Genomic DNA, 24,753 nt, shown 5'->3' with positions numbered 1-24,753 from the left:
TATACCATGAATTAACTACTAAAAGTATGTAAAATCAATATAAATGCACTTATTATACATTTGTTTCATATCTTCCGGTCGCGCAACATAATACAAAATGAGCAAAATTAGTAGTTTTTGCAAAATTTCAAAGTTTGACTGTTTGGTACAATTTAATCATACGACTTTTAGAGATGGTATAATTTAATTTAATTACAATAATATATTTAAAATCCAAGCATATAAGATAAATTTTGATATTCAGGTGGAATTCGGTCGCACAGCTTCGTCAAAAACAGCAGACTACCGAGAGACGAGGCGAAAGTGACGAATGCCAGCGAAACGCGGGCTGCCACAAATAAAGATACATGTGGGAATACCTCTACAATGGAGTATTTGTCTTCTCCATTACAACGAACTGCCATTCCACCACCTTTTTCAACACCTAGATGAAAATACAACAGGCCCGATAGGATATACCGGACCAATTGGAAAGGCCCTACCTGATTGTGAAAGACTACCACTTATTGATTTTAATCCTATTGATTGTGAGATTCCAAAAGTTGACAAGCGTATTTTTAGCAAGCAGCAATAATTGTACTTGCTTGAGATATCAGAAGTCATCAAGTCAGGACATTGTTCAGAAGACATATCAGTGGGTAGGTGATCCTATCCCAACGTCACATTCAAGATGGCTCACTACTGCAAACTGAGTTTTGCATTTATACATCAGTGTGTCCAACCCTTCTGAAAATCTGAGAGAGATTGTCACATTCATTCTCAAATGTTATAATATGCCTATGTGGTTTGCCACAAATTCGCAGATGGGCCTAGACATGATTACAAAATCATTGAATATTCAAGGTACTTACCAGAAGAGCTTCTTCAAGTTGTTGATCCCGTTTTACAACGGAATGTTTACTTTGCCCATCCCGAAAATTTACTTTTTGCTATGGTAACTGATGACAGAAACCATATCCGAGAGCTGGGCTTTAGGCGTATCATGAAGGAAAAGCAAGCAATATCTGAAAGCGACTCTATCAGAATCTTTAAACCACCAAACTCAAACTTTGAAGCTAAATAGTATTACGAAATTATCAAATGGAACACCAGTACACTGACTCCCCTCTACTGCTAAGAACATTGACTAATGAAGAGATAAAACAGTATGTGAGCAATGACTTCAAGCCTGTTATGAGTATAGATACTTTGCCACGCCATACACAGGCAGTTGAAAGATGCGTTAAGCTAGTGACCGTAGCTTCAAGTAAAGTGTGTGGACACAGTTCCAGAGACGGTTATATTAGAACCACATTATTGCACCGCTCAGCGATGCCAACGATTAAAATCAACAACAAATGGTAGTCTTTCACAATCAGGTAGGGCCTTTCCAATCGGTCCGGATATCCTATAGTGCCTGTTGTATTTCCATCTAAGCGTTGGAAAAGGTGGCGGAATGGCAGTTCGTTGTAATGGAGAAGACAAATACTCCATTGTAGAGGTCTTCCCACATGTATCTCTATTTGTGGCTGCGCGAGCTTCGCTGGCATTCGTCGCTTTCGCCTCGCCTCTCGGTAGTCTGCTGTTTTTGACGAAGCTGCGCGACCTAATTCCACTTGAATATCAAAATGTATCTTAGATGCTTGGATTTTAAATATATTATTGTAATTGAATTAAACTATAGCATCTCTAAAAGTCGTATGATTCAATTGTACTAAACAGTCAAACTTTGAAATTTTGCAAAAACTACTAATTTTACTCATTTTGTATTACGTTGCGCGACCGGACCATATGAAACAAATGTATAATAAGTGCATTTATATTGATTTTACATACTTTTAGTAGTTAATTCATGGTATAGGAACTCAAAGAAAACCATCTGGCCCGTTTAAAAAAAAAATTTGAAAAATTAAGGTTTTTCACAATTTTTGCTAACTTCGATGGCATTGCGCGACCGGAAGACAAATTAATAAAAAAATAATAATTAGTGCTTTTTTTAAGTCTATACCAATGGCAACCTTTGCTCACTATAGCGATCGGAAATAAGAAAAAAAGTTTTTTCGAATCACCCTAGCACCACATCTCGAATGCTTCGATGTTTTGTTTTAGTGTCCAAGCCTCAACTCCATATAACAGGGTGGAAAAGACAGCACCCCAGAATTCGTTTTGGCAATATTTAATAACAACTTCTAAATTTTGGCCTTATGCATTCCAATATCTAAGAACTCAAGCCGATTACTTCTATAGATTAAACAACTTATTACCCCAGTTAATAGGGAAAAAAACATGAAAAAATGTTAAGCAGGGTTTTGAAGGTGCTAAACGGTAGATGAGAGATAACTGATGATAATTCCGTGAAGACGTACAGCTAATTTTTCTTCTTTTTTTTTAAACAGGTACAAAGAATGAAAAACTCAGTTTTTTTACTATAAAACGTTTCTTGTTAATTTTAGAGAAAAATGTTTTAAATAAGTGTTGTAGATCTTAAAAAGTTCTTTAATTTGATAGTACTCATAATAATATACATAAACAATTGACCTAGATAATTGCAAGCAACTCTCATTTTTGCACTAATTTTTAAATATTAATAACTTTACTTTTTACATAATGATATATAATTTAACTACTTTAAATTATGCCATTTAATGGTTTATTTAAGTGCACTAAATTTCAACCAGATTGACCAAATAGTTTATAAGTTATTTAATTTGTTTATCCCAGAGAGCAGTTGTTTATACAACTGTTCTTGCCCTAACAGTGAATCTAGAGATATTTAGCAAATCGCAATAAATTATCCGAGAGTCTACTTTTAAGATGCATTAAGAAAAAATTAACATTTTATTAAAATTGTTATTAAAAAACTCGTTTGAAAAAGACCCTACTTTCTAGGTTATAAACAATTTGAATAACTTTGACAGTTTTTATGTCACACGCTTGCATGTAGTATACAGCTTGTAGTAGTATATAGTCACACATATTTTGTAATTAAAGTAAAAAATTTAATTAATTTGATTTAATCAAGTAGGTTTTAATTTGATTTAATATTTGTATTTATAAATACATACCTACTTTAATAATTTGAATAGGAAGAAAGATGGCGGATGGTAATGATAGCATTAATGAGGACGGTAAAAGAAAAAGCAAAGAGGAGCCAGATATATTTAACAGGAGTAGAAAAGTGAACCGAACACCAGACAGGTCGAAACCATCAACGAATGAAACCAGCAGCCAGAACGAAATGATGGAACTAATGAGACAATTAGCAAGCGATAACAAAAAGAAAAACAAGGACCTGGAAGATATAAAAAATACAATGGGTAATATGATTGAGGAACTAAAAGAAATTAGGAAGGAAAATAATGAATACAAGTTGCAAATGAAAGAAATAATAAGAGAAAATGAAAATCTAAAGAAAGAAATGGCTACGATGAAACAAAAAATAGATAAAATAGAAATAACCTTGGAAGCATGTCAGAAAGAAAAGAAGAAAAATAACCTAATAATGAGAGGCTTACCACTAGACACAATAGGAACAGAGCAAATAGAGAACTTCATAGAAGCAAAAATGGGAGTAAAATCAGAAATAAATAGGGTACAAAAGATAAATGAAACAATGTGTGTTATAGAATGTAAAAAATTCGAAGATAAAATGAAAATACTGAAAGCCAAGGGTAAACTAATGAGCTATAAACAACATAGAGTATATATAGAATGTGACCTAACATTAAAAGAGATAGAAATACAAAGAAACCTTAGGAAGATAGCAGCAGAGGAAAAGACTAATGGGAAAAGGACAAAAATTGGATATGGATTCATAATTATTGAAGGCATTAAGTGGAAATGGAACCAAAAAACAAGCCGGATAGAAAAAGTAACATACAATACAGAACCAACTTGTTCAAAAAACTAGCTGTAGAAAACACAATGATGGACCGAGAAACAAAACAGGCAAAGAACAGGGACATGACCAGATTTAAAGATAATAACAGAAACGTAAGGAAAAACAAATTGAAGTACAACTTAAACATAGAAATGAACAGAACAATTTTGAAAATGGCATCATGGAATGTAAGAGGTATAAATGGGAAAGAAATAGAACTGGGGGAAGAAATTAGAGATAAGAACATTGAAATAGTAGCTATAACAGAGACAAAGAAAAAAGGAAGAGGATCAATAATATTAGAAAACGGAATGTTACTAATATACAGTGGAGTGGAAGAAACGAAGAGAGCTCAGGCAGGAGTAGCGTGCCTGCTTAAGAAGGATAGTATCAACAAAGTAAAAAATTGGATATATTACAACGAACGTATACTAAGAGTAGACATATATATGGATACAGAGGAAACCAATACAAACCTAATCATATGCTATGGACCAGATGAAGACGCAACAAAAAACGAAAAGAATGAGTTCTGGGACAAATTACAAGAAGTGATAAATGATTGTACAGAGAAAATGGTGATCACAGGAGACATGAACAGTAGAGTGGGGAAAGAAGCAGAAAAATGGAACAATGTCATCGGACCGTATGGGGAGGAAAAAATAAACAAAAATGGAAAATTACTACTTGAATTCTGTCTAGACAATAACCTGGTGATTATGAACACACACTTCCAACATAAAAGGATACACAAGATCACAAGAGAAGTCAAATCAAGAGACGAACAATCAATTATAGACTATACTATAGTGCAAAAAACAGAGAAGAACTGGATAAGAGACGTAAGGGTGAAAAGGAGTTATGAAATTGGTAGTGACCACTATCTACTAGAAACCACATTCAAAAGCAAAAGAAAAGAAATAAAAAGAAATGAGAACATAAACAGAGAACACAAAGAAATAATAAAAATTTATAAACTAAGGGAAGAAACAACGAAAATAAGATACACAGAAGGGCTAGAGAAAGAAATAGACAATGAACATATAATAACAGAAACAATAGAAGAAGAATGGGGAAAATTTAAAAATGCGATGATAAAAACAGCTAAATCAATATGTGGAACCACAAGAAATAACAACAGAGGGAAACGAACGTCTTGGTGGAACGATGAAGTGAAAAGAGAAATAAAAGAAAAGAAGAAATTATAGAAAGAATACATACAAGACAAAACACAACAAAAATATGAAAATTATAAGAGAAAAAGAACAAAAGTTAAAGAGATAGTTAGGAAAGAGAAAAAGAAAAGTTGGGAAAAATTCGGAGAAAAAATGGAAGAAAACAGCACAGAAAACGTAAAATTATTTTATAGAACACTGAAAAACCTAAGAAGCAACAAAGAAACGAAACTGAAACAAATAATGAACAAGGAAGGAATAATAATAAATGACGATAAAACAATAATGGAAAGATGGAGGGAACATTTCCAGCTGTTACTGAATGGAAATCAAGTGAACACAATGGAGAAGGAAAGCCACATAAAGAGAGTATCCATAAGAAACACGGAAAATACAGAAACTATAGAAAAAGAAGAACTAGAAGAAGCAATAAGAAAGATAAAGATTGGAAAAGCACCAGGAAGCGATGAAGTAGCACCAGAAATGATGAAATATATAGGAATAAAAGCAAAAGAAAAATTGTTATACATATATAACCTAATATGGAAGAGAAAAGTAATACCCAGAGAATGGACAAATGCAGTAATTATACCTATATACAAAAAAGGAAACACAAGAGACTGTAAGAACTATAGAGGTATATCACTACTATGTGTAGCAGCAAAAGTATACGAAACCATAATAGAAAGGAAAATCAGAAAAGAAATAGAACATAAATTAGAGGACGTACAAAGTGGATTCAGGAAAGGACACAACACACAAGACCATATATTTACCATGCAACAAGTAATAGAAAAAGCATTAAAGAAAAATAGAGAAATATACCTGAGCTTTATAGACATGGAAAAAGCCTTCGACTCAGTCAAAAGAAAAGATATATGGGAAAGCCTAAAGAAGAAGGAAGTAAGCGAAGAACTGATAGAAGCAACAAAGAGTATATACATGAAAACAACAAATACAGTAAGAATGTTAAATATACAGTCAGAACCATTTGAAACAACTCAAGGAGTTAGACAAGGGGGAAGTCTCAGCCCAGTGCTATTCATAAATGTAATAGATGAGATAGTGAAAGAATGTAAGAAAACTTTCAAGAAATACTGCATCGGTTGGAACAGAATGCAAATGATAAACGCTGAGATGTGTATATTTGCAGACGACATAGTATTAATTGCGGAAACAGCAGAAAAACTGAAATACAACTTAGAGAAATGGAACCTAGAAGCAAGCAAATACAACTTAAACGTAAACAAAGAGAAGACTCAGATAATGAAAATATCAAGGAAACAAGGGACGGAAGATCAAATAGAAATAATGATAGACCAACATCAACTAATACAGACAAATTCATACAAATACTTAGGAACAGTAATCAACAACAAAGGAGACATAGAGGACGATCTTAACAACAGAATGGAAAACACAGGAAAACTATTCCAAGCACTAAATAGAGGATTCCTTAATAACAAAGAAATATCAACAAAGACCAAGATGACAATATACAAAACAATATATAGACCTACGGTGACATATGGAGCAGAAAATTGGATATTAAACAAAAGACACCAGAGCAGAATACAGGCAGCAGAGATGAAATACCTCAGAAGAACGATAGGAGTAAAAAGAACAGATAGAATCAGAAATGAAGAAATAAGAGAAAGACTCAAAATCAAGCCGATACTCGACTCAATCAAGAAGAAAAAATTGGCATGGTTCGGACATCTAACCCGGATGGACAATGATAGACAAGTGAAAAGAGTGTGGGAAGCCAAACCAATAGGTAAGAATAGAAGAGGAAGGCCCATCAAAGAATGGAACAGTGACATTTCGCAGATACTGCAGAGTAAGGGTAAGACTTGGCAGGAAGCAACACAGATGGCATCCAATAGGAAGGAATGGAGAAAGTTCGTTAAGAGCTAGGACAATCCAGAAGATTGTAAAATATTGTAATTTATTGAATTGTAATTTAATGAATTGTATTATAAATGGCCCTACACCGAAAGGTACTAATGGGTCTACTGATTAAGTAAAGTAAAAGTAAAGTAATTATTGCACCGCTCAGCGATGCCAACGATTAAAATCAACAACAAATGGTAGTCTTTCACAATCAGGTAGGGCCTTTCCAATCGGTCCGGATATCCTATAGTGCCTGTTGTATTTCCATCTAAGCGTTGGAAAAGGTGGCGGAATGGCAGTTCGTTGTAATGGAGAAGACAAATACTCCATTGTAGAGGTCTTCCCACATGTATCTCTATTTGTGGCTGCGCGAGCTTCGCTGGCATTCGTCGCTTTCGCCTCGCCTCTCGGTAGTCTGCTGTTTTTGACGAAGCTGCGCGACCTAATTCCACTTGAATATCAAAATGTATCTTAGATGCTTGGATTTTAAATATATTATTGTAATTGAATTAAACTATAGCATCTCTAAAAGTCGTATGATTCAATTGTACTAAACAGTCAAACTTTGAAATTTTGCAAAAACTACTAATTTTACTCATTTTGTATTACGTTGCGCGACCGGACCATATGAAACAAATGTATAATAAGTGCATTTATATTGATTTTACATACTTTTAGTAGTTAATTCATGGTATAGGAACTCAAAGAAAACCATCTGGCCCGTTTAAAAAAAAAATTTGAAAAATTAAGGTTTTTCACAATTTTTGCTAACTTCGATGGCATTGCGCGACCGGAAGACAAATTAATAAAAAAATAATAATTAGTGCTTTTTTTAAGTCTATACCAATGGCAACCTTTGCTCACTATAGCGATCGGAAATAAGAAAAAAAGTTTTTTCGAATCACCCTAGCACCACATCTCGAATGCTTCGATGTTTTGTTTTAGTGTCCAAGCCTCAACTCCATATAACAGGGTGGAAAAGACAGCACCCCAGAATTCGTTTTGGCAATATTTAATAACAACTTCTAAATTTTGGCCTTATGCATTCCAATATCTAAGAACTCAAGCCGATTACTTCTATAGATTAAACAACTTATTACCCCAGTTAATAGGGAAAAAAACATGAAAAAATGTTAAGCAGGGTTTTGAAGGTGCTAAACGGTAGATGAGAGATAACTGATGATAATTCCGTGAAGACGTACAGCTAATTTTTCTTCTTCTTTTTTTTAAACAGGTACAAAGAATGAAAAACTCAGTTTTTTTACTATAAAACGTTTCTTGTTAATTTTAGAGAAAAATGTTTTAAATAAGTGTTGTAGATCTTAAAAAGTTCTTTAATTTGATAGTACTCATAATAATATACATAAACAATTGACCTAGATAATTGCAAGCAACTCTCATTTTTGCACTAATTTTTAAATATTAATAACTTTACTTTTTACATAATGATATATAATTTAACTACTTTAAATTATGCCATTTAATGGTTTATTTAAGTGCACTAAATTTCAACCAGATTGACCAAATAGTTTATAAGTTATTTAATTTGTTTATCCCAGAGAGCAGTTGTTTATACAACTGTTCTTGCCCTAACAGTGAATCTAGAGATATTTAGCAAATCGCAATAAATTATCCGAGAGTCTACTTTTAAGATGCATTAAGAAAAAATTAACATTTTATTAAAATTGTTATTAAAAAACTCGTTTGAAAAAGACCCTACTTTCTAGGTTATAAACAATTTGAATAACTTTGACAGTTTTTATGTCACACGCTTGCATGTAGGCTCACTGAAAAGCTGGTGAAAAAATACATATTAAAAAAGAAAAAATAATTTTATATGACAAATAGGAATCGTTAGTATTTTTTTTTATAAATCAAATTTTGCATTGTTTATAAACATTAAGAGCTGAAAATTTATATATGGAAATCTATATTTTACGATCCAGTTTATAGATTGCATATGCAGTGAAATAATAAAAACTTATGACCTGTTAAACTGATGGTACTCGTGAAACACCACCAACGAAAGTGAAGGTGGGAACTGTTCAAGCTTCCCTTCCTTTTTTGGAAAAAAACTGCAATATATTATCACCTTCCATAGCACGCACAACCTTCTTTTTTAACTGGAGTAGCTCAAGAAAATACTAAAAATTGTGCAAATTTCACCTTGCTCAATTGGAAAATTGGAAAATCCCGTGAAAACCAATTGATTCAATTTTACTATAAAAGTTATTGAATTTTACAAGTATTTCTTAAAAATTCTTTAAATTATTAAGTAAAGTATATTTTTTATATAAATATAAAATAATTATAAATTAGTACAATACATTATTTATTTTTTTTATTTGAAATAATTAAAAAGTATTTAAAAGTCCTTAATAATTTTTAAAAAACTGTTTGTTTTATTTTGTTTCTGAATTGTTATGAAATGTTATTTAATTTAATGAAACTATTAATATTTGTTTAGGTAGGCATCTAATAAGTATAAATATGTAATATGTTTGCACTATTTAATGATTTATGTTTAAGTTCAATAATTAGAATAAAAGTCATATATTTGTTTTGATAGTAATATATATTTTTTAATAAATTCATATAATTAATTATAAAAATAAAAAAGTAAAACGTTGTTTATGAATTTTAATTTGATTATTCTAGTGAACGTCTATAACTTCTAAATCGCTTCTCGGCAAGTTACAGTTAATCCTCTACAAAGTCTGACTCGACATCGTCAAGAACCACTGCAGCGCGATTACAACATTTTTTCTCCTCTTCTTCCACTGCACAGTTTGTACAAAGATCCGTACAGTTTATACCATATTTTTTACAACCATATCTTGTACTTTTGCAACCCGTTGAACATTTAGATGTAATTTGTTTTAATATCTCTTCAGGAATCAAACAATCTAAGGTGTAAATAGGTTCAAAACCCGTATCAGTTTTTTTCCATCCATATTGGATAGCATCCAATTTTTTACCTAACCAGTGTTGTAATTGATGATAAACGCGAAGTACATGCTGATAACCTGCACCTTCTGTTGGGGGCAAATTTTCCAATTTAAAAGATTTTTTGCCTGTATTTCTTATAAATTGTAAAAGACGTAACTCATTTAATGACAATATGTTATTATGTTTTTTTTATATGTAACATCAATTGCAGCAGAATACAAAGCAACAATGATATCACATCCGTTTTTCATGATGTCCTCCTTGTTAGCATTCTCGTCGTAAAAAATATTTATCAGATATACAATTTCTGACGATGCAGTTAATAATTTGAATTTTCCTTGATTAAAAAAAGATTAAGTTGTATCACACCCAGTAAAAATATATAAGAACCCAACGTATTTTCTTAGATGAGAATGTTTAAAACTATTACAACTATAATAGATAGATTTTCCTTTTTCGCCTTTTTTTCAAAATACATATATGTTATTGTCCGGAGCAGAGAGTTGCGTCAATATTATGAGTATATCAGTATCATTACCAATTATTACAATGGTCTTGCTAGTTTCATATGTATGTTCGTGAAGAGCTGTCTGCCCTATTAATACGTCCGCATCTTCATCTGCTACTTTAGTTCGGTACCCAGATTTGTTGAGCTCTGCACATAAAAGTTGAATCAATTGCTTTTTATTTTTACTAACTGCTAAAAATATTTTTTGTTTTATGGATAAGATCGTGTTTTCAACCAATTTAATTTCTGGGCCTGAGCTAATTTTATTATTATTGTATATTTATATAAATAATATACTTTAATTAGTAAAATATAAGTAATTCTTACGAGAAATTATTGTAAAATTAAAGCAAGTAATAGCAATTAAACTGCAAATTTTTTCAACATGTTTCAAATTGGGATTCCATTCTAAAAAATAAAACGAAGCTATTCTCACCTTTACATTTGTTGGCGGTGTTTCACGAGTACCATCATTTTAACGAGTCATGACTTTTTATTTTTTTTACTGCATATGCAATCTATGAAGTGGGTCAGAAAATATAGACCTTCTTAAACAACTTATTCAATTTTCAGCTCTTAATGTTTATAAACAATGGAAATATGATTTATTGAAAAAAAAATTCTAACTTGATTTCTATTAGTCATATAAAATCCATTATATTATTTTAATGTGTATTTTTTCACCAGCTTTTCATGAGTCTACATACGAGCGTGTAACATAAAAACTGTCAAAGTTATTCTAATTGTTTATAACCTAAAATGTAGGGTCTTTTTCAGACGGTTTTTTTAACAACAATTTTGATAAAATCTTAAAACATTTTCAATACATCTTAAAATTAAAGTCTTAAATAATCGATTGCGATTTGTAAAATATCTCTAGAGTCACTGTTAGGGCAAGAACAGTTGTTTAAACAATTGCTGTCTGGGATAAACAAATTGAATAACTTATAAACTATTTGGTCGATCTGGTTGAAATTTAGCACACTGAAATAACCCATTAATTTTCATAATTTGAGGTATATAATACCGCTGCAGGCCTCAGGGGCCCATGGCTTGAAATTTTTCAACTGTCTTTCTCCACTTTACTCTGTCCAGGGCAGCTGTCTTCCAGTTTACAACGCCTGCTCTTTGTAGATCCTCTTTGGCTGCTTCCAGCCACTTTTTCCGCGGTCGACCCCTCCTTCTTCTTCCCTCACCTATAATTTGAGGTAGTTAAATTAAATATCGTTGTGCAAAAAATACAGTTATTAATATTTAAAAATTAGTGCAAAAATGAGAGTTTTTTAAAATTATCTCGGTCAATTGTTTATATATTTCAATATGTGTCCCACCAAATTGAAGAACTTTTTAAGGTCTACAATATTTATTTGAAACATTTTTCTCTAAAATGAATAAGACACGTTTTATAGTCAAAAAACTTAGTTTTTCATTCTTTGTAACTGTTTTAAAAAAAGAAGAAGAAAAATTAGCTGTACGTCTTCACGGAATTATCATAATTTATACCTCATCTATCGTTTAAAACCTTCAAAACCCTGCTTAACATTTTTATGTGAAATAGACGATTTTTTTCTGTATTAACTGGTGTATATAACGAATCTTATTTTTTAGGGGGACAGGTGGTACTGAGAAGTAAAGGTCAGCAAGTACTTAATGCCAGCATTAAATCAATTGACAAGAACGAAATCGACTCATTGTTGGATAAAAGGAATAAGATTCAACTGAAGAAGTATGATAAGAAGGTAGTTTCATCCGGTACCAGTGATCGTTAGGACTATGCTGGTGAAAAGAAACTGCTTAGATTAGAATTTAAATAATTCTTAGTATGATAATACATAAGAAATTTTATTGCACAGGTTTTATTCTTTCTACAAAAATATATTGAGAGGTATTTATGTGAAGAACAGTGAATAAGAATTTGGTTTATTATGCAACGAGCATTTAATGCTGGTCATTATGATGCAAGTAAGAGGGATACATGTAATGTTTAGAATACGAGCATCATAATGGCAATTAAATGCAAGTTGAATACATGATTTTTTTACGATCATTCACAAAAAATATTTAAATTTATTTATTTTGTAACAAACAAATGAAGTAGTTATATGATTAAATTAATTATTTTGTGGGTACAGTTATATTTTCAATATTACAATTATTAAAATTAAAGTGACGATAAATTTTTAAGATCCCTATTGTCTTTAGATAAGTACGAGTAGAAAAAAAAGTTGTAATGGACAGCCTAAGTCTGACGTCACAAAATTGGGAGAAGCTTATATTTGACTCCAAACAATTTTGTTTGTAACGTTAAATGGTCATAAAGAATTTTTCATTTATGTGCTTTGTGTGGCAAAATAAGACTTCATTTAGGTATTTCGTTAAAGAAACGTGTTAATTAAGAGATTTTTATTCGTTTTTGCTCAGGTGGTTTTTATTCCTTAGTGGTTGAAAATAAACATAACCTCAAAACTGTTTACGTTCTAATCATTGCATTAAATTACCTGGACAAAAACGAATAAAAATCTCTTAATTGACACGTTTCTTTAACTAAATATCTAAAAGAAAAGTCTTATTTTGTCACACAAACCACGTAAACAATAAATTAAAAATTCCTTATGAGTGTTAAACATTATAAACAAAATTGTTTGGAGTCAAATATACGCTGTGAGCTCGTAGGTAGAGGGGATAATTAAAAATTCGCGAGCGCCAGTAGTGAGAAGTTTGTAAACCTTTACTGGAAATTTGCTTTTTGACGTTCTGCATTAAGAGTTGCATATTATAGCTTTTAAATGTCTCACGAAAGTTGTTGTATTAAAGAGTGTCGAAATACTGGTTACAATAGTAACTGTGTATTCTACAACTTTCCTGTCGCTAAGCATAAGGTGATTCAATGACAAAAATGGATTGATGCAATTAGAAAAAAGTAAGTAAACACAATTTTAATTTTAAAACGGTAGACACATTTGAGCTAAAGGATCAGTTAGCACACTCTCAAATTTTGACGGTTTCAATTTTACAATCCAATCCTGAAACAAAATTTGGTCCGAACGAAAAATCACAGCAAACGTAGGATGCCGTTAACTGTCATTCAAAAGTAGGCTTCGTTCAAGAAAAAACCCTCTGGATTCTGCAAGGATACTAATTGAAAGGAATTTCGAAATAACCGACCGTTGGCAAGAAGATTGGGAGCAGGGCCGTAACTACGATGTTAGGGGCCCCGGAGCAAAGGCGATCTGGGGGCCCCCTGCCGGGGAGTCTGGGGGTTTACCCCCCAGTGGAAGGCGAGGTCCGGAAAAATGATTGATATTTAACCCCTTGAAAACGCATTTTAATGGATTCTATGACTGAAGTTTCTTGAACCTACATATTGCTATTTTAGTTGACCAACACAAAAAAATTTTGAAATCACCTTATTTTTTATTCGCTTTAAAAAATTTAAAAGAAAAACCACAAAATGAACAGATAGTAAAACAAAATTAGAAAATATAGTGAAACAATAAAAAGCAAATTTCTTGAAACTTCAAAACCGAATGGAAAAATATGAAGATATGAAGGTTTATTTAGAGAAAATGCAGGAAGAGGTAAATCAGATTGCTGAGGAGATACAGAAAATTGAAAAAGTGGAAGAAAAGTTCAAGAATGCGGTAAAATTAGATATGGAAAAAGTGGAAGAAAAATTGACGGGGATGGGAAAATGTCAAAAAGGAGGAGACCGTCGGGAAGTAATTGTATATAGCTCTAATGAGAGCAGAATCCTTTATGACGAGGATATTAGAAAAGGATATCCGGTACCTTCAGCAGTGACACTCTCGAAGGCGAATACTGTCACTGCTGTTAGATTTATTATGCTGTGGTACTAGTAGGGCTGATTCCAATGTGCTCATTCCATCTTACACTTACCTTTCTTTTCAATATGTGGTACCATGTGATTCCGTTCACGTACCAAGATGTGGTCTGGGGTAAATTGGTTAAGACAAAGTAGCTGGGACAGAGGGCCGCTATTCCGGTTGCATTTTAGTTTTTATTTCACCAAAATAACTATTCCTCAGTAACAATTTATATCTTTACGAAAGGCCTCGTGGGCCCCAGCTTAGCCTCTTCCAATGGCATTTTAGGTTTTATTACGCCGAAATAACTAATTTCCTAAGTATTAATTTAAATTTTTATGTTCAGTTCTAGGGTGCCCCTGTAAGGTCTTTTTAAATTTGTGTCATTTGAAAATATTTCGTTGGGATCGGCTTTTAAAATACATATTTTTATTTTCCTCGTTAAACTCTATGCACGGTCAAAAAAGGGGAACCTGCGGGGGCCCCCTTCGCCAGGGGCCCCGGGGCACTGCCCCGGTTGCCCCAATGGTAGTTACGGCCCTGATTGGGAGAAGAATGCTCCACCTGACATCCGAAATATGCCATGTATTACAAGCAAGCCAGAGGGCTTCAATCAACCAAGACGGATCTGGGCTACACTAAATAGAATTAGAACCAACTGTGGTAGGTGCTCTGACTCACTTTTTAGATGGGGAAAAATACCTTCTCCAAATTGCGATTGCGGTGCTGAAAGACAAACGGTTAAGCATTTGGTGGAGGAATGCCCCATCAGATCGTACAGTGGCAATTGGTCCGATTTTTTTAATGGCGACCAATGAATCGATTCAATATATTTATCAACAAAATTTTCGTTTATAAAAATTAATTATTATTATTTTTTAATGTATTGTGATCTTTATTTTTATACAAAAACTGTGATAGAGCCCATACGCTAAATAAATAACTGTCATTCGTAAGTTAATATTTAAGAAGTATTATACTATAATTATATTAAATTATTATACTTTTTTTGCAGAATAAATTTTTTCTAATATTAGTTGTCAACATAAACGTCAAAACGATAAGCAAAATCTTAAAAATAATCATAAAGAATAATAAATTCTGTACTTACTGCTATTAATTATCGATTACAATCCAATTACTTCTTTTCGTTGTAAATATTACACGATAAGAATTAAATAATAAGTTTAAAACAACTATTATTTGCTTTTCTACTGTCCTCTTTAAAATTCCGGCCGAAATAAGAACACTAGTCAACCGTTAGATGGCGATAGCAGCCCTACCAACCAAACTCACAGAGTATAGGCAACACTTTTTTCTTTCCAGAAAATTTCCGGTAAAAGTTATACTAGTAATCCTATAGGTAGGTGGCGACACCAGCGAAGCTCGGAGCGGATAAGCTCCTCCCAATTTTGTGACGTCAAGACTTAGGATGTCCATTGTGTAGAGATTTTCTCAAGATGAAAGATGAAGAAAAAACCGATCTTTGTAGTGACATGGACTCATCGAAGAACCGATTTTGTTATTCCTACTGCAGTAGAAAAATAGATTAGATAAGTTCATAATATTTATATCTAGACCCACCTAATGATAATGTATATAGTATATAAGTAAAAAATAGCTTCTATTACGGTTTGATGCTTGCGCTGAAGCGCGCTGGTGCGCATTTTGCTTTTGTCACTGCAGTTAACAAACCAGTTTTCACTAGTTTTTGATCGATGTGATAATTTATAAGGAACCTCATAACATTTTAAGAAATATATTTAGATTTTAATGAATTAATGAGATCACTGAATGAATTAGAAGATACAAAAATGGTTTTCTGTACAGAATCGTTTTTTTTTTCTTTTATATGATAATAATTTATAAGGGTGAAAGGGGTCATCCATAAACTACGTCGTTGAGAAGATGGAGGGAGGGCTTGCTTATTACGACGGAGTACGACAGGAGTGCCCATTCGACGTCGTTTAATATATTTGTATATTTAAATTTGTCACTATTGTGTCTATAAAAATAATTTTTTACTAGCTTCTACCAGCATTAAAGTATCAGATATTCATATAAAAACGTATAGTTTTTGATATGAAATTGAAAATAAAACAAAACGTTTACGAATAAATATACCTTTGTTAAAATTAAAAAGAATGATTCTATTATAGATACTTTTATCGCATACTTTTCATTTCGTTTTTATCAGTCACGGCCTTAAAATAATATTAGGTAGCACTTTTGTACAGGACAACAAACAGTAAGACATTGTTCTTTGGGTTTAAATAATCGCTTCTATATACAGAACAACGTCTGAAAGCAAAAAAAAATTAAATTGTTAGTTCATTTATGTGTTGCGTACTGTGTGAAACAACAGTTCTGAAAGAACGAATAGAAATAAAATATTGTTTTCTATTTAGTTAGTAAGTCGTATTTATACTTTAGAAGAAATGGCATCAAAATCAAAACAAAATATACATAAAGATTTATATGATGCAGTTAAGAAAGCACACCCCGCAAAATCTTGGTCCAATGCTATTTAAATGCATTCATTTTTTTCGAATACTAAGAAAACTAAGATTTTTGAAAAATTTAAACGCAGATTGAAAGACTGCATTATTGCCGAGGGCCAAAAGTTCCTGAAAACATATATAATGTTTATTTTAATAAGTTACAGGGGTGAAAAAAAAAGAGAAAATTTTGTCTGATTTTTCATTTCAAATATTTCATTCAAAAGAAACCTTTTGTTTATTCTAAGGGACTTTCAACCCTCGGTAATAATGTAATATTTTATTCTGCGTTTAAATTTTTCAAATATATTTATTAGTTTTCTCAGGATTCGAAAAAAATAATGCATTTAAATAGCATTGGACCAGATTTTACGCCTACCCCCTCATATTTGATTAAAAAAAACAGAAATAATATTGATTTTTTTTTAAATCAATGAAAGGGGCGTCGTGAGTTGCAACGACGACGTCGACATGGGGGGTCATCTCTAAACGACGAATTACGACGGAGGGGAGGGAGGGTATTAAAAAGTTCAAATTTTTACGACATAGTTTATGGATGCTCCCAAACCTGATATTTAAGAATACAAACGCAATAGAGAGATATGATATAATTATGTATATTTTGTCAGTAGCAGTTTTCATCATGTACATCTGTACAAATTATGTATGTAATAATAATGATAGCCTTACGTTTTCATTATCTCATAATTCCCTATTGGGTGAAGAGCAAAGGATTTTAAGACAATAGCCAATACATATAAGTACATATTTTATAATGATAATTTGTAGAGTTAAATTAACTTCATTAGTGGGTATCTGACTGTTAAGTATTAATAAAAATTAAGCTCTTAATTCTTGTATTATTTCATAAAATCATAAATTATTTCTGGTATAATCTACAATCTATTGTTATCAAACTGGATTCAGATCAAATAGAGCCACTACAGATAATATATTCATACTAAGAACGATACAAGAAAAAGCGCATGAATCCGACATATAACTATACAGGGTGTAACAAAAATATAGGTCATAAATTAAATCACATATTATGGGACCAAAAATAGTTGGATTGAACCTAACTTACCTATGCACATAAAAAAGTTACAGCCCCCCTTTGAAGTTACAAAATGGAAATCGATTTTTTCCAATTATCGAAAACTATTAGAGATTTTTTATTGAAAATGAACATGTGACATTCTTATTTCAGGAAAATCTTAAAAAAAATAATATTGAAATTTGTGCATCTTATAAAAATTGTATGTGGGTTTTGTTCCTTTAAACCCCCCAAACTTTTGTGTACGTTCCAATTAAATTATTGTGGTACCATTAGTTAAACACAATATTTTTAAAACTTTTTTGCCTCTTAGTACGTTTTCAAAAAGCCAGTTTTTGTCGCGATATTTTGAATATTTGTCAAATCTACCACATATTTGTATATAGTTAAGTATTCACCGTATTGTATAGCTCTTGAAATGAAAAAATACCAACTAGAAATCCTAGCCCTACAGGAAATACGATGGAAGAAAGAAGGAAAAATCGAGAAGAAAAACTTTAGCATGTATTATTCGGGAGAAAACAAACAGGGAACGAACGGTACGGCATTTATGGTGAACAAAAAAATAAGGGGAAAAGTGATACAATTCAAAGCAGTTAATGGAAGGATATCTTACATAAGAATAGAAAATAAACAAGCCAACATCTCGATAGTCAATTGCTATGCACCCACCGAAAAAGCAAGCCAAGAAGATAAAGCAGAATTCTACGACATCCTGGAAGAAACCTGTGAAAATATTCCGAGGAATGACATAATAATAATATTGGGTGATTTCAACGCAAATATCGGAAAGGAGGACTGTAATCGTAATGTAACGGGCAAAGAAACCATTCATGAAATTACGAATGATAATGGAGGAAAAATCTGCAACCTAGCAGCAGCAACAAACACATATATAGTTAGTACTAGGCATAAACATAAAAAAGAACACAAAATAACATGGATGATACCAGGAAGAATGGATGGAAACCAAATAGATCATATTCTAATTTAAAAAAAGTAGACACAAATAGTACATACAAGACGTAAGGTCATATAGAGGGGCAAATGCGGACACTGACCACATATTGTTGATAGCAAAACTTAAGATGAAAATAATCAAAGCAAATAATCATAAGGAAGGAAAAAGGAGGAAATGGAATATAGCCAAACTGAAAACGCAATAAACAAAGCAACAATATACAGAACAACTGGAACAGAAATTGGGTCGGTACGAGAACATAGAAATAGAAGGAGAATGGGAAAACATAAAGAACAGCATAATAGAGACAGCAGAACAAATAATAGGATTCCAAAAAAAAACAAAGAATCGAAAGAATGGTTTGATGAGGAATGTCACCAAAAAAGTCAACTGAAGCACCTCGCTAGAAACAACTGGCTACAAAGTGCCGAGCAGGAACAATTGGACCAATATAGAAAAGAAAAACAAGAAGCATTGAAACTCTATAGAAGAAAGAAGAACACATGGATCTCTGAACAAATGCAAGAATTAGAAACGAATAATAAAGACAACAAGAAATTGTTCGAATACATAAAACAACAATACAGTACCAAAAAATCTGTCACAAAAATAAACAAAAAAGATTGGGAAAACATTTCACGGACCTATACAAAAACAACAACAAGGCATATTCAGAGGATGAGGATATAAGAGATAACAGAGATGAAGAGGAACGCGCACTTACTTATCAGGAATTCATGGATGTATTAAAACAACTAAAAGTAAACAAAACGCCAGGGCCAGATGAAATCAACAACGAACTGATCATCAACGGAGGAGAAGAGCTCACGAAGCGAATGCACAAGTTAATGGTTACAATTTGGAAGGACGAAAGCATGCCCATAGAATGGAAAAACGGACACATCGCACCAATCTTTAAGAAAGGAGATCCAACTAAGTGCTGCAACTACAGAGCAATTATGCTACTAAATACAACGTATAAGATATTGACCACAATTATAAGAAACCGACTATATCAATACACGGAAAAAATTATAGGACCATACCAACAGGGCTTTAGAAAAGGAAGATCAACAATAGATGCAATACACGTACTGACACAAACAATTGAAAAAAGCTATGAACATGACATAGAATTACACATACTATTTATCGACTTCCAACAGGCCTTCGACAGCATATACAGACAACAATTATTAAAGGAAATGAAAAAAAATGGAGATACCGGCAAAATTAATAAGACTAACTAGAAAGACTCAACAGCAAAAGTTTAAACAAATGAGGGCGATACAAACGACATCAAAATAGAACTTGGGGTAAGACAAGGAAACAGTCTGTCAACGACACTATTTAATATAGCTCTAGAAGGAGTAATTAGGGACACAGGGCTGAAAAAGACAATTATTCAAAGCTCAACACAGATCATAGGATATGCGGATGACCTGGGACTGGTAGTACGAGATAAAAAAAAGACTAGAAGAGTCACTTTTAACGCTGGTAAGAGAAGCAAAGACGAGAGGATTAATAATCAGAATAAAATAAAATATCTTATAAGCACACGAGACAATGTAAACAGAATAACAGAAATAAAGCTAGGTGAAAATACATTCCAGAGAGTAGATTGCTTCAAATACCTGGGGGTGATGGTGGACGGCAAAAACGAAAGGAGTATAGAAATAAACGAAAGAATTAAAGCAGGTAATAGAGTATATTGGAAATATCACCGACTACTCAAGGACAAAAACCTGAGCAAAAACACAAAATCAAAAATATATATAGCAGCAATTAGACCAGTTATAGCCTATGGAGCAGAAGTAATGTGCCTTACGAAAAAAGACAAAGAAAAGTTAAGAATAATTGAGAGAAAAATTATGAGAAGAATACATGGCCCAGTAAAGACAGAAACAGGGGAATATAGAAAGCTGATGAACCATGAAATAATAAATATAAATGAAGGAGAAGATATAGTAAAATTCATTTAAGTACAAAGGCTCAGATGGTTTGGGCACACACAAAGAAGAGGGGTAGAAGAACTGATCAGGAAGATAATGAACTGGAAACCAGTAAAAAATAGACCAAGAGGAAGACCAAAAATAAGATGGGAAGATCAACTGCTAGACCAGCTGTTCTCAACCACCGTATCGCGACACACTGGTGTGCCGGAAGAACCTATCAGGTGTGTCGCGAGATTTACAGATACGATATTTTTATTTATATTTTTTACTTGTTATAATATACCAATCATGCATATTGTTCTTGTTATGTTCTTACGAAATAAAAAATAATATGCTTAATATATTCATCTGTACTTACCTACCACTAGCAAAAATTTGTACATATAAGGGTGTCGCGAATCTGTTATGAGTACGTTAGTGCGTCGCTGAGTAAAAAAGGTTGAGAACCGCTGTGCTAGACGATATATCAAAGATGGAAATTACAAACTGGAGAGAAAAGATTCAGGACCGGAGAGAGTGGAAGAAGATAGTAGAGAAGGCAAAAAAACATCACAACCTATGAACGACAACCTAAAGGAAAAGCGGACTAATCCACCACGTGAAATGGATTAAAAGAGCGACCTATACTCTAACAAGAGTGAACGGTCCATATATATTCGTCGTGTGCAAGATCTTGGAGGTGATACGAGAAACGATCGTGCGCGAATAGCGGAGAAACCAATAGTCCAGAGAAACTTAATAGTCCAGAAAGCCACTGCGCATCCGCTAGGAAAAATATTCTAATTCGGATTTTTTGCACAATCTTACTCAAAAAGGACCCCTTTTAACAAATTTGCATGTTGCCAGGACCAAAAGTTGGTCAAAAATTTTTTAAACGTTTTTTTTTTGTTTTTTTCCTAAAATTATTTTTTTTGCATGGAACAAAATTTTTTTAGATTTTTTGTATCATTCCAAACAGAAAAGGTCTTTAGTGACTTTTCTCTAAAGTTGATAGTTTTTGACATATAAGCGATTAAAAATTGAAAAATTGCGAAATCGGCCATTTTTAACCCTCAAAAACTATGTGAAAAACTGAAAATTTGAATGTTGCCAAGGTAGGTAGATATTCTTTAAACATTGATTGATGAAATCCCGAAGAGTTTTTTGCAATACAATGTCAAAAATCCCTTTGTTTTTAAATTGCCAATCAAGCGTGCGCGACACTATTTTCCACCGTTGCATGTGTATACAGTATGGTGCAAATGAAAGGAATAAATTCGTTATTTCGTAAACCGGTGACTTTAAGGAAAAATCCCAAAACAGCTCGGTTTTTATTTTTAAGTTATGATATTGTGGCATATATAGTATACTAGTGACGTAATCCATCTGGGCGTGATGACGTAATCGATGATTTTTTTAAATGAGAATACGGGTCGTGTGCTGGCTCATTTGAAAGGTTCTTCAATTCTCTATTCAGTAATATAAACATGTACATAATTATTTATGCAGGGTGTCCAAAATTTTTTTATTAAATTAAATAATTTGGCAAATTTTCCTTATAGTCGCCGATTTACGAAATAACGAATTTATTCCTTTCATTTGCACCATACTGCATATACATGCAACGGTGGAAAATAGTGTCGCGCACGCTTGATTAGCAATTAAAAAACAAAGGAGTTTTGAATATTGTGTTGCAAAAAACTCTTCGGGATTTCATCAATCGATGTTTAAAGAATATCTACTTACCTTGGCAACATTCAAATTTTCAGTTTTTCACATAGTTTTTGAGGGTTAAAAATGGCCGATTTCGCAATTTTTCAATTTTTAATCGCTTATATGTCAAAAACTATCAACTTCAGAGAAAAGTCACTAAAGACCTTTTCTGTTTGGAATGATTCAAAAAACCTAAAAAAATTTTGTTCCATGCAAGAAAAATAATTTTAGGAAAAAAACAAAAAAAAACGTTTAAAAAATTTTTGACCAACTTTTGGTCCTGGCAACATGCAAATTTGTTAAAAGGGGTCCTTTTTGAGTGAGATTGTGCAAAAAATCCGAATTAGAATATTTTTGCTAGCGGATGCGCAGTGGCTTTCTGGACTATAAATAATTCATTGTCCATTGAAATCGACGGAGAGGCAGCGCCGAAAAGTCTCTGAATTTACTAAAGCTAGATTTTTCACAATTGATTACTGTGATTGTGTAGAGAAGCATACTGCGGTCGGTCAAGCGAAACGTAGAACAGGTGGTACTGACAGCTTGTCACAGTTGCTTACCTGCGGAGGTAATTCAATCCATTTACTAAGGCTGAAAATCAGTACACACATTCTAAATTGAATATAAATAAAAGTTATTATAGTCGGTCAGCTGTATGACGGGGCAGAGCCGGTCGGTCGGCCCCAAAGAATGAACAGGGTTATTCACTATATTTTGACCCCCTTGTAAACTGCTTTATTTACAGAATTAGAAAAAAATGTAAAATACAAAAGTTATTCGATTTTTTAATTATGATTTTTTGACATATATCGTGTACTAGTGACGTCATCCATTTGGGCGTGATGACGTAATCGACTATTTTTTAAAATGAGAATAGGGGTCGTCTTGCTCATTTGAAAGGTTATTCAATTCCCTATTCAGTAATATAAACATTATGATCATTATTTCTACAAGGTGTCCAAAAAATTTTTTTGAATTAATAATTAAACAATTAATTTAATTTAAAAAAAAATTTTGGACACCCTGTATAAATAATCATGTTAATGTTTATATTACTGAATAGGGAATTGAATAACCTTTCAAATCAGCTAGCACACGACCCCTATTCTCATTTAAAAAAATAGTCGATTACGTCATCTCAGCTGTCCAGGTTCAAAGGGCTTGGGTCGCCATGTCGAGTTGCAGGGTTGCCATGTCGAGTTGGATCCTCAATGGGACGGAAGGGGAGCCAACTATCGGAACTTAGGAAAACACTGACTCTAACTTATAACCAGTGGCGGCCGGTCAGGGTCGGCAGTGCCGACCCACACATTATGGACACATTGTAGATTTTCTAAATATTTAATTTAATCCAGAGTTGATGATATTTGTTTCTGTAAAATAAAAAAAATCTGTGAGATAATACAGACTACATTTAATTCATTGTTTTTAAAAGAATTCGATCAATCCGATACGTTACGTGATCCCTACGCTTAAGAAACTTTTCAAATTAATAATCCCAGCCGTGCATCCGATTGCGATTGTATGAATTCTTTTTTATAAGATCAGCTTCGCTTGACGGCATGCCGTCCCTAGATCTACGATTTGAAGCGCTGCGCTGTGGAATATTAGACAACCAATTATACATTTCACCATAATTTCACCCGTATTTGAATGGCAGGGTCCGGCACATAAACAATCTGCCGATCATCGGTGATAGGTAGACACAGCAGCAGGCAAGCCACGTAAATCTAAAGTGCGCTCGGGATGAAATTAATTATGAAATAAAGTAGCTTTTGGAATTTTAAATCTCGGTTAGTTTTCACTGTAGCAGATTTTCGTAAACAGCTTTTGGAAGTTTTTAATTTTATTTTATTAAAAAAGGCGAAAATTTTGCAAGTGATGATATTATCTCGATTCGTGAAACAATCGGTTTGAAAACTTTACTAAATGATTATTATTTTAATATTTTTTTTACATATTTTTAAGAAAGTGTTTACCCAAACTGATGTGATATTCAATGGTGTTGAAAATCAGTCAACTGACATTATTTATTCCAAAAATAGAATAACAAAGCTGGTAAAAAATCTCAGAGATAGTGATTTTCAATATAATATACGCAGTGACGTTTTGGATTCGCTTGATATTTCCGAACACCCCCAAAAAATACAAAAGTATGACACAGATCTCGAAAAACAAGTATATTTTGAAATTTTTGATACTATTATTATTTGTGCAAATAGATACTCCTTTTTTTCAAATTTTGAAGATTTGCAAATTTTTGAAGCTTTGCAAAAATTTAAAAGTTACGCCCAAGGATTTTCAAAGTATCTATTAGACAAGTGTATTAAAACTATGCATCATTCTTTAATCAAATAGACAACTAAAGGAATTAATTAAAAG

General features: G+C 32.6%; 1 protein-coding gene across 1 annotated transcript in view; it reads left to right on the top strand.

Annotated features, from left to right (window-relative positions):
- Nucleotides 1-17,558, top strand: part of LOC126891987 (zinc finger protein 271-like) — a 76,713-nt gene extending 59,155 nt beyond the window's left edge. Inside the window, exon 6 of the mRNA XM_050661363.1 lies at nt 11,993-17,558. Coding sequence (XP_050517320.1) covers nt 11,993-12,153 — 161 coding nt within the window. The 3' untranslated portion in view covers nt 12,154-17,558. The remainder of the gene's footprint in view (nt 1-11,992) is intronic.
- Nucleotides 17,559-24,753: the final 7,195 nt, after the last annotated feature.

This window comes from Diabrotica virgifera, chromosome 9 (assembly GCF_917563875.1).
Source record: "Diabrotica virgifera virgifera chromosome 9, PGI_DIABVI_V3a".
NCBI lineage: Eukaryota > Metazoa > Arthropoda > Insecta > Coleoptera > Chrysomelidae > Diabrotica > Diabrotica virgifera.
Note: the sequence above shows the minus strand (reverse complement) of the source record. Positions and strands in the feature narration are given on the sequence as shown.